The sequence below is a fragment of the Pseudonaja textilis genome, chromosome 4 (assembly GCF_049901715.1).
Source record: "Pseudonaja textilis isolate UNSWEBS1 chromosome 4, rPseTex1.2, whole genome shotgun sequence".
NCBI classification, from domain to species: domain Eukaryota; kingdom Metazoa; phylum Chordata; class Lepidosauria; order Squamata; family Elapidae; genus Pseudonaja; species Pseudonaja textilis.
In genome coordinates, this window is record NC_141993.1 from 82,116,760 (window position 1) to 82,134,751 (window position 17,992).

Below are 17,992 nucleotides of genomic sequence, written 5' to 3' on the forward strand. Positions count from 1 at the left end.
TTAAGAAAGATGAGCAGGAAATAATTTAATGTCAAGTGAACCTCCTGGAAGGGAAGAGAAAGGTCATCATCTTGTTTTGCATATCACCTGGAATCATCTAAAAGACACTCTCTGTGGAGCAAAGCCTGCAAGGCAATCAAATTTGGCAGTTGGGTTGGTTAGATGTGATGAGGCCCAGCAGGTTTTCAGCATACAGTAATGAAGATTCTCCATTTTCTCCTAGGTCCTGCCATTTTTCCTCCAGGACCTCAACGGTAAGGAGAGGCAGTGGAGACCAATCCTCTAAGATGTTCATTTGGACCAGTGGCCGGAGCTCCACGTCATACAGGCATGATGAGAGAAGGTACGTGGCGTCCACACTGCGTTAGGCAAACGCTGGGCTCCTTGTGCAATAATTTTGACATGTTAACTACTTTTTGACCTAAGATTGTGAATCTTAGTGCCATCACAAAATAACTGGTAATTTATAATAATGGCATTACTGGTCACCAGGAAATATAGGAGAGAGAATTCTATCCTATGGCTTTTCCCTTCTCCAACCACTTACTGTACCCATCATGAACAGATGAGAATTACAGTCCTTCATTTATGACTGCAATTGAGCCCAAAATTTCTGTTGCTGAGTGAGACATTTGTTTAGTGAGTTTTGCCCCCATTTTATGACCTTTCTTTCAGAGTTGTTAAGTGAATCTTTGCAGTTCTTAAGTTAGACACAGAGGTTGTTAAGGGGCTCATGGCTTCCCAATGACTGTGCTTGTCAGAAGATGATCACATGATTTCCAAGGACACTACAATCGTCACAAATATGAACCAGTTGCCAAGTGTCTGAATTTTGATCATGTGACCATAGGGATGCAGTTGCAAGTGTCCCCTTTTTCAGCACCATTGTAACTGCGAATGCTCATTAAATGAATGGTTGTAAGTCAAGGTCTACCTGTATCGGAGGGAAAAGAATGAAGAATAATTCTGAGCGACGTGGAAAGCCAATTACACCCTCAAAACGTGCTTCCCTATCAGAAAGTTCCACGTTGCCCTAAAATATTATATGATATATTTTGGGAAGTATGCAAGTGTGGGGTTCAACCGGTGTTGTTACTACCAGTTCGGTTATTACATTTTGCGCACGCATGCGTGTGTGTTAAAAACCTTATGCTCGGCCACAGCACAGCTGATAAGCGCTGCACGCAGGAGCACAGCGCTTGAAAAGCCACTTTATTCGTGCTTTTTCAACCGCAGCTGTGGCACGCAAAGCAGCTAAGGTTGAAAAAGCAGGAAATAAAGGACAGGTAAGAGCCCCGATGGGCAGGTGGGCCAAACAACAGCAAACACAGAAGCGGTTCAGTGTCTGCTGCTCTTCAGATCTATCAGTTCTATAGAGCCGGGCAGAACTGGTAACATCCCACCCCCGGAAGTATGCACCTTCTCTATTATTATGCTATTTAATGTTATATGAAATAGGAGACCCCAAACTCCATTCATCTCCTATGATAGCTGGAATTTCTGGGAGTTATTATTCACAGTGTCATCAGGTTGGGAAAATTTATTCTAATCTTTCTCTGCTCACTTCCATCAATCACAGACAGTCCCCAGGTTAAGAATAAGATCTGTTCCTAAATGTACCTTTAAGCTGAATTTTATGTAAGCCGGAACTCATGAACTATTACTAAAAAGAGCAGGTGGCGTTCTCCTCCTTTCAGCAGCTCAATGTTTTCATGAACCATTGAAAACAAGCTTTATTACAGAGAGTCCCTGACTTACAACAGTTCATTTAATGACTGATCAAAGTTACAACCGGCACTGAAAAAAATGACTTAGGACCCTTTTTCACACTTACAACCATTGTAGCATCCCCTTGGGCATGTGATCAAAATTCAGACACTTGGCAGCTGACTCATATTACAACGGTTGCAGTGTCCCAGGGTCACATGAACCCCTTTTGTGACCTTCCAACAAGCAAAGTCAATGGGGAAGCCAGATTCACTTAACAAATCATGTTCCCAACTTAAGCCCTTCACTGATTCGCTTAACATCTGTGGCCAAAATAGTCGTAAAAAGGAGCAAAACTCATTTAGCAAACGTCTCGCTTAGCATAGAACTTTTGGGCTCAACTGTAGTCGTGAGTCAAGGGCTACCTTATTTAAAATGTGCAGCTTCAGAGGTTCATGAAAACATGTTTCAGTGGTCCATTGGTTTGAGGAAGGACAACACCCTCTGCCATTTTTAGTGCCCCGTTTCCCTAAAAATATGACCTATCCTTAAAGTAAGTCCTAGTTTGATTTTTACCCAAGTGCCCAATATAAGCCCTACCCCCAAAATAAGCCCTAATTAAGTTCCCACCCACTCAGGATAAGCTAGGGTGGGGATGGGGGATGGAGCTGCCCTACTACTTACCTTTGGACAGTTGTAGCCAGGCCATGAACACCCCAACACCTGCTTTGCCAGCCCATTTCTTCTGCAGCTGGCAAGGCTGGCAAGGCTTTTCTGAAGGCCTCTGTATCTGATAACAAAGCTCTGGATCAATCCGGAACTCTGTTATTGGCTGCAGAGGCCTTCAGGAAAGCCTTGTTGGCTGCAGAAGAAGTTCTCTGAAAGCAAAAAGGAGGCCGGGTGGTGGGGTGACATGCACGAGTGTGGTTAGTCAGTGGATGACATCCCCCCCCAAAAAAATAAGATTTCGTGCCTTTTCTGGTGGCAAAAAATATATATGACAGGGTCTTATTTTCTGGGAAACATGGTAGTAAGCAGACCATTTGTACATTCAAGTTGTCTGTAAGTTAGACATACTTAATTCCAAGGACTGCCCATAATTTTCTAAATTTACCTATGGAATGTGGAGGTAAAGTCAGAATATGCTTTTGTTGTGCTGCATTTTAATAAGGAAACACATACTAGAGAAAAAAAAATCAGGAAATGTACAAAAGCCGACCACTGGATCTCAAGTACAATGCTCCTTGTTCCAGGTATCCTAGGCCATTAAAAATAAATATTGTTTTTTGCGATGTTGATTCCTCCTGCATAGAAACACACAGGGCTTTTGTTGTTGTTGTCGTTGTTGTTAGCAGTGCTATAGCCCCCAGAGTACACAGCTGAAATTCAACAGCGTATTAGCCAGGGAGGACCAACAAAGATGCATTTTCAACCCAGCACAAATAAGGAGTACTCCTTGCTGCAAATCATTTGTGTTCTCTGCCAACAACACAGCATGGTCTGCGTGCAAATGCATGTACATGTTAATGTCCCCAATCAGCATGTCTCTAATGTCACCGCATTCATCTATCCATAAATATATGAAACAAACTGGGATGCCTCACCTATTGGTGATTTAATCTCCTCTTTGGCATTGAAATCCATAGTGAGTTTTGCTCAATGCATATTTTAGAGTGGAACAACATAGAAATGTCAGTGATAAATAAATAATAAATGAAGCAAATGCTTTATTTCCCCTATAAATTGCCATTCTGGCTTCAGCAACCATCATTCAATTCCATAGGCATGCAAAACATTCCAAAACTGATACCTATTCTCTTTATCATAACTTTCAACAAACATACAATACATTTCTTTCTCATATTTCTATGACCAAATCAGTGCCATGAACAATCTGGTCTGTACAATCCCGTGGCATGAAGGTGCCCTGCCCATTCACCACACCCTTTCAATCAAAATTCTGTCAAGTGTTTCTCATTTAATAAACTAAATCCCCACCCTCTATAATTAGCTTTCCTTTTATTCAGGGAACAATCGTGACATTTTCCCAATCCAAGGTGACATGAATGCCTTGTCCCTAAGCAATGTTAAACAAGGCACAGCCCCATTTTAACCTTTCTCCAAGTATAGCATCTACACTGGCAGCCTTTTAATTTTTCAACGTTTTCACATGGTAAACATTATTTTCTTGTTGGTGTTTTTTTTTTCAACACTAACATTTCTTAGACCTGGGATGCATTCAGGTAGTTTTATACTTGCTTGCAAGTCTGAGCATCATGTTAGTGGTGCAGATGCTTGGTGTATTTGGTCAGAAGAAGCAGACCGTTGCTATTTAGCTTTCCCAATCCATGTCTCCAGGGGTGGGATTCAACCGGTGTTACTACCGGTTTGCTGTAATGTTTTGCATGTGTATACAAAACGCTTGAGCTGTGCCCTCCGGACAGTTGAAAACCACTGCGCACAGGTGCGCAGCATTTGGAAAGCAGTGTTTTTCCTGCTTCTTCAACCTCAGCTGTGCCACGCAAAGCAGCTGAGGTTGAAAAAGTAGGAAATAAAGCACAGGTAAGAGCCCGGGGAAGTGGGGGGCGGCAGAGGGCCAAACAGCAGCAGACACAGAACCAGTTCGGTATCTGCTGTTCTTCAGAGCTACCGGTTCTATAGAGCTGGGCAGAACCGGTAGCATCCCACCCCTGCATGTCTCTTAAAAGGCAGGCATCAGTTCTGTGACCTGGTGCACCAAATGCTCTTTAAAGCCATCAGATTGTGTAATTTACCTTCTAAATCAGAGGTGTCAAACTCAAGGCCTGCAGGCCGGATCTGGCCTATGGGGTGCTTAGATCTGGCCCGTAGGGCCACCCTGGAAACAGTGAAGGACCAGCCCACGATGTTTCTGACAGTGAAAACGGAGGTCAGAAAGGTTGCAAGAGGCTGTAGCAGCCAAAAATGGATCTCAGGAGACCATTTTAGTTGGCAGAGCACAGTTGCCCCCAACATGAGTGACCGAGCTGCCCACAAACCACCCTGGCCATGCCACCCCAGCCCACCAAGGCCAGACACAAACCCCGATGCGGCCCTCAATAAAATTGAGTTTGATACCCCTGTTCTAAATGCTTCAAAGGGCCTAGGAGATCAAGTTACAATTAAAGGAAGTCACCCTTGGGCATTCCCTGTTCTTTCGATATTGTTCAGTAGCCACAGAACACCATCAAATAATTTTTATACACATAAGAATATTTCCACACAAGGCCGCAAGTGCTTTGGATTTTCTACTTCTTTTTTTTTTCTCCCCAAATCTAAAATCTGATGTGAATATAGAGTTCGAAGTTATTGTATCATATGGGGCTCACTCACTTGGTATTCTTTGTGCCACATTTATCTATATTCTTTTCCAAACATAAAACGGAAGCAGTTCTTTCTTCCTTATCCTACCATCAATTGATTTCTCACACATAGCAGAAAATTCAAAGTACAAGACAACCGAAATGCTGCAATAACTAGAAAAATTCCAAGCTTTTAAACCCCCCAAAATCAATAGTGCCTTCATTTGGAAAGACAGATATCTCAAGCTGGGTGAGCCTTAATAGCCACAGAGGAAATAATCTTGCACAGCAGAAGAAAAATGGGAGGGGTTGTATTGTTTGCATAACAACTGAGTAAAATACCAAACTATACTTGGCGTGGTTGGGTTCTCAGAAAAGTACATTTCTCACTCTGTGAGTTTACCAGAGTTTAAGTAGCTTTCTATTCCTGCTGGAATTGTTTTAATAAGCTACTGAGAACTTACATGATCCTTCACTGTAGACTTTGGTGGTTCAGCCTGTCTTAGGAAGATAGATGTATAGTAATGCCCTTTTGTGAGTATATACATAAGTACCCGAGACAGAGAAATTCACCTCTCACTGATGTACCAATAGCTACATAGCTGGATGCCTTAGAAAAGGACAAGAGAACAAATATTCAGAGACAGTCAGTCCCTAGGTCATGAAAACTAATGGTCTTTCTGAGATAAGCCATCTACAGCAGTGGTCCCCAACCTGTTTTGTGCCACGGCCCGGTACCGGCATCACAAAATGATCCGTGGCCTGGTACCGACATCAGCACGCATGACAAGGCAAGGCGAGCCGAGCGACCAGCCAGCCAGCCAGCCGTCCCCTGCTTCTCCCCGCCACCTTCAACTCCTCCTTTGTACCTTTGTCAATGGGCTTCGCTTTGGGATGGCTTCGGGACGGTCGCTCGGCTTGCCTTGCCTTGGGTGCTGAAAAAATCCTCGTGCCTTAGTTTCGTTCGAAGCCCCCCCCTTCGGTGAAACTAAGGTGCGAGGATTCCTTCGGGACCCAAACACCGCTTTCCAACCGGAAAAGCTCACCCGGAAGCACTTTCTCGTCAAACAAGATGGCGGCACCCAGCAAACCGGCGGCCCGGTAGGAAATGTTCCACGGACCGGTACTGGTCCGCGGCCTGGTGGTTGGGGACCCCTGATCTACAGGTTTCTTGGTAGAGACTTTCTATTATGTAGAAACTTTCTACTGAGTTTGGTTTTCTAGAACCAAATTAAACATCCACCAAAACCAGGTGGCCTCTTAACATGCAGCTCAGGCCTTCAGTCATCTTACTGCCTGGGGCTCCTACAACTTATTTGTTTGGTTTAATCTTTTTATTTGTTACCTCTCTTCTGTCCATTTCATGCCTCATAGCCTCCTGTGGAAATGACATGGCCGTCCTTTTCAATTAGCCATCTTATTTCTCAATCGTCCATGTGAATCCCATTTATGTTCCAGTGCGATATTATTGACTGATTGTGCCATGCCCGTTTTATGTCTGCAGACCGACACAAGTTATGTTGCGTGATGGGCTAATGTTCCAGAACAGCATGACAATTGCTGCCGTTCCTGCCTGCTTTTCATTTGGTTACAATGCATCTACCGATAGCGAGCCATTACAGTTAAATACGTTTTGATAAATAGCCAGGGCACTTACTTATTTTGTTCGCATCTCTTTTTTCTAAGGGAATGAATGTGATCTCATACATTCTCTTATAAACTGGGGAAGGAAATGTTGCTGTTTTTGTTGTGCTGTAGTTTTGGGAGGGAGAAATACAAGGATGAGAAAGATTTATCGTGAATTTCATTTGAAGCTGGGAAAGGTTAGCGAGTTTTTCTGGAGTCGGTTCATTTATTGCATGCACTCCAGTAAACCCTTAGCGGTGAACTGGAATAATGCGTGTGGATTTTCTGCACATAATGGAAGAAGCAGTGTAGTGAAAAATTATGAAAACAGGAATAAAATAACAATAATACATATCGAGCTAGGATCAGATAAAAGCTTCCAGTAGCAGTGTACTAACTTAAAAATGAATCAAACCAATCTATTTATTTTCAAGTGATGGTGTTCAAACTGGCATGACTGCAGTCTGATGCGTGTCTGAATATATATGCAGGCTTGTTTTTTTTTTAATAAATTGGATCAGGTTGTATAGCCACACAAAGACACAAGCAAAACATTTGTTTTCCTGTTTTCAAACAAGATACACAGATACATGTCTGGCCTTCTCCTGGGAAGCACCACTGTGTAGTGCAGTGTTTCTCAACTTGAAGATATATAGACTTCAAATCCCAGAATTCTGGGGTGGCTGGGGAATTCTGGGAGTTGAAGTCCACACATCTTCAAATTGCTAAGGTTAAGAAACACTGGTGAGGAGATTGCTTTGAAAAATGGCCAGAGTATTTTGAGCGTGAAGAAGCATCTTTACATTATGACAGAGTTATACCTTCACAACAAAATGGACATGCTGTCCAAAAGATCTTGACTATTCAGCTTGTATTTTATTTTCGGATTTTTTTGCCAATATGTAAGACAGAGCATTTATTTGTCAAATCTCAACAAATAAATGCTCTGTCTTACATATTGCAAAAAAATCCGAAAAAGCAAACTATAAGCTGAATAGTCAAGATCTTGTTGATGATCCAAGCTCTGTAAAGGACCTTGGAATACTCACCTCTAATGATCTAAGTGCTAGTGCCCACTGCAACTACATAGCCAAAAGGCATTAGAGTTGTTAACCTAATCTTACGTAGCTTTTTCTCTGGTAATATCACACTACTAACTAGAGCATACAAAACATTTGCTAGACCAATACTCGAATACAGCTCATCAGTCTGGAACCCACATTACGTATCTGATATTAGCACAATTGAGAAAGTCCAGAAATATTTCACAAGAAGAGTTCTCCACTCCTCTACTCGTTGTAGAATACCTTATGCCACCAGACTTGAAATTCTAGAACTAGAAAACCTTGAATTACGCCGTCTTCGGTCTGATTTAAGCATGGTATATAAAATCATACATTGCAATGTCCTACCTGTCAATGAATACTTCAGCTTCAACCATAACAACACAAGAACACACAACAGATACAAACTCAAGGTTAACCGCACCAAGCTTGACTGCAGGAAATACGACTTTAGCAACAGAGTGGTCAATGTCTGGAATACTCTACCCGACTCTGTAGTTTCTTCCCCAAACCCCAAAAACTTTAACCTTAGACTGTCTACTATTGACCTCACCCCTTTCCTAAGAGGTCTGTAGGGGCGTGCATAAGCGCACCAACGTGCCTACCGTCCCTGTCCTATTGTTTCTTTTATTTTTCTTTTATTTTTCTTATATGTACTCATTTCATGTATTCATAATTATGTATACACTTTTACTTATCTCGTAAACAATTGACAAATAAATAAAATAAATAAATAAATAAATAAAGTTCATCTGTGTGTCATCCTCCCTTCCTCACCCTGATGTATTAGTCAGCATTCCATGTCTACCCATAATATCATGCATTTACCCCTTCTTATTATTATCTACTCCACTGCATTTTGCTGACTACCATTAGTGAGGGAAAAATAAATCAGAGCTCATTTTACACACCCACTGAGTTCCAAATTAAGGAGAAGAAGAAAAGAGAAGCAGATGTGAGGTTGTCCTCAGCCCTGAAAGCCCCACAAGGTTCTCCAGACAAGAAGCATAGCCAGGAAAACTAGCTCTATTCTTTTTGTATTGGTATACAGGTAGTTCTCGACTTATGACCACAACTGAGCCCACAATTTATGTTGCTAAGCAAGACACTTGTTCAGTGATTTTCGCCCCATTTTGCGACCTTTCTTGCCTACAGTTGTTAAGTCAATCCATGCACTTGTTAAATTAGTAACACGGTTGTTAAGTGAATCTGGCCTTCCCATTGACTTTGCTTGTCAGAAGGTTGGAAAAGGTCAGTCGGTTTCCAAGTGCCTGTATTTTGATCAGATAAGAGTTATACAGATGGAAAATGGTCATAAGTCACTTTTTCCAGTGATGTTGCAACTTTGGATGTCCATTAAACAATCTGTTGTAAGCCGAGGACTATTTATAGCAGAGCTCTCATTCTCGCGGCCTGCAGGACGATATCCTGTGGCCCGCACCGTGATATGAAAGTATAATATTAGTGCGGCATTTGAGGATATTTTTTTAACAATGTTTTTTGTGGAATCCCTTATGCGGCCCAGCCTCACCCAGACTCTGCCTCCAGAGGCCCCCAAGTAAATTGAGTTTGAGACAGCTGATTTATAGTAACAGAATCTTGTGAGGTTGAAAGTATTTGTCCTTCCTTTCTTTTTACTCTCCAGAAAATTAAGGAGAGTCCCTTCTGAAATGTTTCCCAAGCCTTCTTCTTCAGTGGGCTAAAACATTTTGTCAAAACAGACTTCTAGTCTGTGGCTCTCCCTTCTGCCTCTCAGGATCATTCCCATGTACATTATAAGCCCCTTATTTGTTACACCTAATTCCAATCATGGGTCTTAGCACAAAATTGACATTGAGCATTGGAACTCAGATTCAGCCTAACACAAGGGTGTCAAACTCAAGGCCCAGGGGCCGGATCCAGCCCCTGGGGTCCTTAGATCTGACCTGCAGGACTGCCCTGGATCAGCCAGCCTGCAGTGCCTCCGCCAGGGAAAATGGAGCTTGGGAGGGCTGAATGCTACCATCCCGAGCTCTGTTTTCCCTGGCAGAGGGTTGCAGGAGGCTATCATAGCCGAAACGGAGCTTGGGAGCCCGTTTTCACTGCCAGAGCACTCGGGCCACCACAGGCACCTGTGACACAAGTGATGTCAAACTGGCCATGCCCAACCCAGCCATGCCCCCCCCAGCCCCCCCCCAGGTCAAACATGACCCTGATGCAGCCCTCAATTAATTCGAATTTAAACCCCCTGGCCGAACATCTTCAGCTTAATACACAATCGAATGGAGCAAGCACATGCCTTAACATTCCTTCTACTCTGTTCCTTTTCTATACATGCAAATGCTTGATTTTGAAAAGAAAACCAGGAATCTGTCCTACTGCAAAGCAAAGCAGGATCATTTGCCATTCTTGTTATTTGCAGCACATCCTGGAGCAGCCATTTCCCCTTCTGGTACATCGATGTTTGATGACTGGCCAGGCTCACCATGGGAACCATTTTGTAAATAAACAACTGTCCTAACTTATCAAAATTCCAAATGTGTCCCTCACGCCTCCCAAATTGCTAATCTCTGCAATAAGTGGTGATGGGAAAATATAAAACTCACTAGATGCTAGATGCTCATGTCCTACCCTTAAACACCATAAAAATGTTTGATTTGAATGTGGGATTTCTCAGGAATAGAAACTGTGGCAAGTCAAACTGTAACTCATTTGAGAGGAAGAGAGAGGATAGATATCAGTAGAAGGAGATATCTAGCTCAGGGTTGAACTGTGGGGTCCTTGATGCTTAGTTGTTTGCTTACAGATGTTTTATTCCCCAATTAGATAACATCTATGCAAATCAGTGGTGAAATGCTACCGGTTTGGCCCTGTTCAACCAAACTGGTAGCAAAAATTACTACCAGTTCATCAAACAGTAGTATAAAAAAGCTCTGGTAATCAGCTGAGAGGATAAAGAAGAGAAAAATGCAGGATTGGCCCTTCCACCTGCCCCTTTCTCTATCCTCTCAGCTGATTGGCGCAGCACAGCCTCAGCTGGTGTTTGGAAAGCTGCACACACACACACACAAACACACACACACACGAAGTGCACAAACACCAAACTGGTACGGAAACTGATAGAATCCCACCACTGATGCAAACGGGTGTATGATTTGCTTCCAATTTATATATAGTAGCTTGCCTTGCCAGTTTTGGTGGGGTTGTAGTTTTCTCCTTGGAGGTTCCTTGATTTAGTGTTGTTTTTGTGCCTCGTTGTGTGTCTGGTGCTGATCTTTATTTATCTGAATGATGGCTGCTAGTGGGGAAGATATCTTCTATTTTTTGTTTCCTGCCTGGGTTTTATATTGTCTCTTTTGAATAGTGTGTGAATGTGTCTATTGATGATTGATTTGTCTGAACACATTAGAACATTCCAATTAATGTATTACCAAGTTTTAAAAACCATACCTCCACCAAAACTGGCAGAGCATCTACTATATATAAACTGGCAGCAAACCCCACACTCAGTCACATTGATGATGTTACCCAGTTGGGTAATGAAATGTCTGCAAGTAAACAACCAGGATCAGAAAGTACCAAGAACTCCATAGATAGAATAGATAATAGATAGACCACCATTTTTAAGTTAACAAAAACCCAGAACACTGTGAAGTAAGCTAGAAGTAAGTGGGCACCAATGATGTTGATCAACTGATCACATTATGGAGACCATCGATGTGAGGAAATATCTCTGAAAATGAGAACAAAAAAAGATGTTTGTAGTAAGTTAATGCAGGTGGAAAGTCTACAAAATACTATATACTACTAAAAATACTATAATAGAATAACAGAAAATAGAATAACACAATTGGAAAGAACCTTGGAGGTCTTCTAGTCCAATGCCGTGCTCATGCAAGAAATCTTATACCATTTCAGACAAATGATTGTCCAATCTCTTCTTTAAAACTTCCAGTGCTGGAGAATTCACAACTTCTGGAGGCAAGTTGTTCCACTGGTTAATTGTTCTAACTGTCAGGAGATTTCTAGGTTGCTTCTCTCCTTAATTAATTTCCACCCATTGTTTCTTGTCATGCCCTCAGATGCTTTGGAGAATAGCTTGACTCCCTCTTCTTTGTGGCAGCCCCTGAGATATTGGAACACTGCTAGTCCTTCTTTTCATCAAACTAGACATACCCAGTTCCTGCAACCATTCTTCATATGTTTTAGCTTCCAGTTCCCTAATCAGCTTTGTTGCTCTTCTCTGCACTTTTTCCAGAGTCTCAACATCATTTTTACATCATGGTGACGAGAAGTGGATGCAGTATTCCAAGTGTGGCCTTACAATGAATAATAAATACCATAATATTATAAAAGATAAAGTATATTCAGGTAGCCTTTGACACATGGCCATAATGGACCTGCCCATTACAGCCACAAGTCATGACAGTCATTAAGCAAGGAGACTACATGATTACCTGGCTTAATGACCTCCATCCCTGCTGTCTCAAATGCAATTGTTAAAAACCACACAGGTCATTAAGCAGAGGTTGGGGTACCTTAGGATACGGAAGGCCCTGGGAGGCCTAACACAGGTCCAGGTCCCTACTCCCTAAGACACCCCATGTTCTACTTTGCATCCTCAGGGTCCTCACAGGCTCTTGGGCTTGATTCCTACCCTTTAGGACCCCATACCTTCCTCCTTATCCTGTGTTGAGGTAATTCCCCATTAGGAGAATGAGCGCATACAGGGAGACGTATTTGAGAGTAGTGTTTGAATAATACACATACAGCACACAGATACACTGTACAGTAAATGTAGGTTTTTACTTCCAATAAAGGTTTTAAGCAAAGTCCAAAACAAGCAATCCAAAGTCATTCACAGGTAGATCAGTCAGTTTTTTCAATCCAGAGATAATCCAATTAGAAAGTCCAGTGTCAAAAACAGTTCAGTATTAGACTTACATCAAATCCAGTAATATCAGTCAATTAGAAGAAATGGAGGAACGGCAATATTTTCCAACAAAAGGAAACAGATATACTTACACTCTCTTCTGAGACTAAGGCTAAGACAAACCAGGTTTCTGGCTCCATCTTATGGCCATTTGAGAAACCACACCAAATTGCATGCACTTGCATTCCCTTAAAGAGACAGTATTAAAATGTCTATCCTGGTTTATATATTTCTAAGCCAAATACCTGTTAGGTTACTTACATTCCTAACATCCCGCATCAGCATCTCAACTGGTCGTAAGTCAAGGAGTACCTGTAAAACAGTAATCATTTTAGAATTCAAATGTAGAGTTTTAGAAGTTGGTAGAACTATGATAGATCTTACTTTTCACAGGAAAAATTAGAGTTAAGCTATATGCCTAAATCAGCCTATTGTCCTGTCTGGGTCAGTTAAGTGTCCAGAGTATCTAAGAACTCTAAATTGTTGAAATGACCAGGAAATAAAGCTAGGAATAACACATCTTTGACAATTCTTTCTTCAGTCACATCACACATTTTTCTGGGGATTCCAAAGAATTCCTCTGGTGTGAATGATCTAAGATTTGTTGTCAAAGATTCATTTCATCTTTTGCAAAGCACCTTCCTGAAAATTGAAAAACAGAAGCAGGAGAGGGGGAAAGGGAACTTTGAAATCATTCCACAGATGAGAAAGCCTTTTGTGTGTTTTGGATGCCGGTGACTCTTCTTTTCCCTACCAGGTGCAAAAAGTTTAGAAAACATCGAATGCGGTAATCTTAAAGCTGTGATCTCCCCTGAGGCAGGCCTTGGAAATGGAGCAAACAGTCCTTTTAGAGGGTTTATTGATTAAAGTGTGAACTCCACATAAGAATGTATTGTTTTCAACCTCAGAAATATTTACCAAAAAATCAGGGATCATGATCTACTGGACAAAAGGAAAACAGTCACCGCTCTCAAAGCAGGAGAGGACCGGGCCATACTCCTGGGACTGACCATGATGGTGTGCTCCATTATGATGTACTTCCTCCTGGGCATCACCCTGCTGAGATCATACATGCAAAGGTAAATTCTTTGTGTTTCTTCTAATAACATTCTAAGATCCAAAAACAGAGGACATAAAACATAGAATAATAGAGTTGGAAGGAATCTTGGAGCTCAAGCAGGAGACTGTTTAGACAAATGGTTGTTCAATCTGTTTTTGAAAGCCTCCAGTGATGGAGCACCCACAACTTTTGAAGGCAAGCCGTTCGTGGGTTGATTGATCTCACCATTAGGAAAGTTCTCCTTAATTCTAGGTTACTTCTCTCCTTGGTTAATTTGCAACCATTGTTTCTTGCCTTGCCTTTTGGTGCTTTGGAAAATAGTTTGATCCCCTTGTCTTTGTAGGAGCCCCTCAAATATTGGAACAGGGCTATCATGTCACTTTTAGTCCTTCTTTTCATTAGACTAGATATACCCAATTCCTGTAACTGTTCTTTGTATGTTTTAGCCTCCAGTCCCCTAATCATTTTTGTTGTTCTTCTCTGCACTCTTTCCAGAGTCTTTCCAGACATACAAGAGGCACATGTAGAGTTTAGCCTTAGACTATATCAGCCTTCCATAGCCTGATGCCTGTGCAATGTGTTAGGATGATGGACCTTATTATTCTCCACCAACGTGGCCATGCTGATATAGCTTTCTAGGAACTGTATTGCAATGTCCAAAAATTGGGGAAGGTTGGACTAACAAATAAGAAAGGAAGATGCAAGAAATATTTGTTCACCTCATTATTCAATTTGCTTTCATTATTCAAATCCTGATACCTTCCAGTATTACTATCCATGTATTTCCAAGATTCACATTGAACACATTTCTTTCTTTCTTTGCTTATTTGTTTGTTCATTTCTTCTCTAGGTCTGCCCACTCATTCATAAGTTGCTTTCATTTTTTTTTCAATTTGTATGAAAGGGAAGGAATTGGAATTGATTTTTCCAACCATCTTCAGGCAGTTATCATTTTATTTCCGGAAAATGCTGTAGATGCTACATTGTTCTCCATTTTTTATTTGTCTGTTTTCGGATTAACCTTAAAAGAGTCCCTAAAGCCCAGAGAAAAATACATAGCACAAGGGGGAAATCGTTATTTTTAAAAAGAGTTTCTCCCAAGCTTCAAACTTGCAAACTTTTACATATTTAGAAAGCAAATGATATTGTAGCATTACTACCGGTAGTAAAATAAGAGAATAACAGAGTTGGAAAGGAATTGAATTGAATTGAATTCTTTATTGTCATTGTACATATATACATACAACAAAATTCATATAACCCCCAGAGACCAGACTCAACATGCACACACACATGACAATCCTCAAACACCTCCTCACCCGCCAAAATTCCCTGCCTCCTAAAAACACACAAGCATCCACACAACAGACCAAGTAATACTGTCCACTGATAGTGGTCCTTAAATTCATTGTTAACTGCAATTATAGCTCTGGGATGAAAACTATTCAGAAACCGTGTGGTCTTTGTTTTAATTGTTCTGTATCTTCTGCCAGAAGGCAAGAGCTCATTAAGATTGTAAGCAGGATGGGAAGAGTCTCTAAGAATGTTGTGCAACTTCCTCAAACAGCGAGATGCAAAGATGTCATCCAGGGCTGGTAGTTGGAGTCCAATGATATTCTGGGCAGTTTTAATTATTCTCTGTAGAGCTTTTTTGTCTGCTACAGAGCTGCTCCCATACCATACAAGAATGCCGTATGTCAGGACATTCTCAATGATGCTGCAGTAGTTGGACAGAAGTAGATACTGAGATAGATTTATCTTCCTGAGCATTCTCAGGAAGTATAGCCTCTAGTCTAGTCCAGCCCCTGTTCAGATAGGTAATCCTACCATTTTGACAAAGTAGTTGTCCAATCTGTTCTTTAAAACTTCCAGTGTTGGAGCACCCACAATTTCTGGAGGCAAGTTGTTCCACTGATTAATTGTTCTAGCTCTCAGGAAATTTCTTCTTAGTTCTAGGCTGCTTCTATTCTTGATTATTTTCCATCCTGCTTCTTGCCCAAGATAACCACTGACACAGTTGAAGGAGTATTCTTTCTTTTGTGAAGTAAACACAACTATGTGACTAGACTTTCACAAAATACAGTTCTTCTGTGAGAAGGGAAATAATATATAAAAACACAGCAGGAAAAAATGTACCCAGGGATCTCAATTGCAATGAAAGGAGGTGAATACAGAGTGATGTTCTCCACCTCTTTCTTTTAAAAAAATGGTTTCTGGTCCATTCAGATGATGAGACAAATAGGCAAGGCAGATAAGCTCTCAGACTCTCAAGTATTTTTGTGTAATTCTAACAAAGCAAAAAAATAATGCTGGAATTGTCTAGGACTTATCAAAAGCATGTTGTTCTGCTAATTCCAACCTTAATCTTGGCATGGTCACATAAATGTCAAAAGCATCTATAAGCCCCAGTCAATGTTCAGGGCAAACTTTATGTCTAAGCTTGGTTTGCTGAATTTCTTAGGTCACATTCAACTTCTGATAACTCGAAAGACATGTCCCAAAGGTGCTTTTTTGAAGAGGCAACTGGACTTTCTTTCTTGTTTTTCTTTGAAGACGTTTTGCTTCTCATCCGAGAAGTTTCTTCAGTTCTTGGATGAGAAGTGAAACATCTTCAAAAAAAAAAACAAAAAAAAAAACACAAGAAAGTCCAGTTAACTTTCGAAAAAAGCACCTTTAGGGCAACCATGTCTTGGATGACTGAGAATCTCCATAGACTTCTAAAGGCATGTGCAAACCAACTCCAACTTTTCCAAGGCATTCCAGTCTTCCTTTCCACCATCTTCCCCTTTCTATGCTTCCCTCCAGGGGTGGGATTCAAATTTTTTAACAACCGGTTCTGTGGGCATGGCTAGGTGAGCATGGCCATGTGACTGGGTGGGCATGGCTTCTTCTATTTTTGCAGCACCCCCTCCAGGTTTTTTGCTCCCAGGAAGCTTCCCTGCGGCCCAGGAAGGCAAAAAAAAAAGCAGAGCACACACACACCCCAGCACCCCCTTGTGCCTCCTGGGCCTCAGGGAAGCTTTCTGGGAGCAAAAACGCCTCCCCAAGAGGCTTCCCTGAGGCCCAGAAGGCAAAAAGGAGCGAAGCAGTAAGATAGCGAGGGGGATCCCGGCACAGCTGATCATCAGAACAGCTGATTGTCGGAAGGGGAAAAAACACAAAATTCAGTCAGCAATGTCGTGCATGCATTATAAGGACTGACTGGGCGGGGAGGGGAGGGGAGGGGAGGGTGGAGAGGGGTTGGGCCAGCCAGGGGTACGATTTGCCGGTTCTCCGAACTGCACAGAATCATGACAACCGGTTCTATAGAACCTGTCTGAACTGGTAGAATCCCACCTCTGCTTCCCTCAGTCTTTATCAGATCAAAGTCTCACAGCAAAGCATAGCCGTGTCGTTCATAACTTATATGTATTATAATCAAATAACACAACAGGGTCACAACAAGGCAGTTTATCTGCACTGTGTACATGTCCTATTGACTCAAGACCTTTTTAAAACTCTGAAAAATCCTGGGGCAAAATATGTGTCCCATCTCTACGTATTTTTTTCTCATTGCCTCTTCGAGTAGTGCCGTCTTTTTTCTATTTGAAAAGAAATGCCAAGGACATACACTATATGCTCATCTTAAAAACCATCCATACTTTCATCCAAATGAACTGAGCACAATACTGAAATTGCTAACCATAAAACTGAAAACTATAGGAGTTCTAAAAATAATCACCATTTTCATATGGCATAAATTGATTTAAAGCAAGCTTAGACATAATGACAGTGCATTCTTTGCTGGCTAATCAATATATTAGATTAAAAATAGAAGTTCTCCATGGGCCTAAATTCTGGCATCTTCTAGCTCTCTTTTTCTGTACTGCTTAAGAATTACAAGTGGTCCTCAACTTACAACCGTTCATTTAGTCACCAAAGTTACAACCAGAGTGGAAAAAGTGACTTACGACCATTTTTCATACTTATGACCATTGCAGCATCCCCATAGTCAGGTGATCAAAATTCAGCATCCCCACAGTCAGATGATCAAATTTGGCAACAGGTTCATATTTATGACAGTTGCAATGTCCCAGGGTCTTATTTTGCGATCTTGTGACAAGCAAAGTCAATGAGGAAGCCAGATTCACTTAAGAACCGTGTTACTAATTTAACAACTGCAGTGATTCACTTATCAACTGTGGCAAGAAAGATCGTAAAATGGGGAAAATCTCACTTAATAAATGTTTCACTTAGCAATTTAAATTTTGGGCTCAGATATAGTCATAACTCAAAGACTACCTGTACCAAACTGGGAAAATTG

The 17,992-nt window shown here is 41.4% G+C and overlaps 1 protein-coding gene across 4 annotated transcripts in view; it reads left to right on the plus strand.

Annotated features, from left to right (window-relative positions):
- Positions 1 to 17,992, plus strand: part of KCNMB2 (potassium calcium-activated channel subfamily M regulatory beta subunit 2) — a 245,348-nt gene that overhangs the window by 195,561 nt on the left and 31,795 nt on the right. For 2 of the 4 annotated variants that reach the window (XM_087933498.1, XM_026705737.2), the window contains exons 2-3: positions 224 to 343; positions 13,538 to 13,708. In XM_087933498.1, the coding sequence (XP_087789624.1) occupies positions 288 to 343; positions 13,538 to 13,708 (227 nt within the window). In that variant the 5' untranslated portion in view covers positions 224 to 287. The remainder of the gene's footprint in view (positions 1 to 223; positions 344 to 13,537; positions 13,709 to 17,992) is intronic. The other 2 variants (XM_087933500.1, XM_087933499.1) reach the window with 1 other exon arrangement.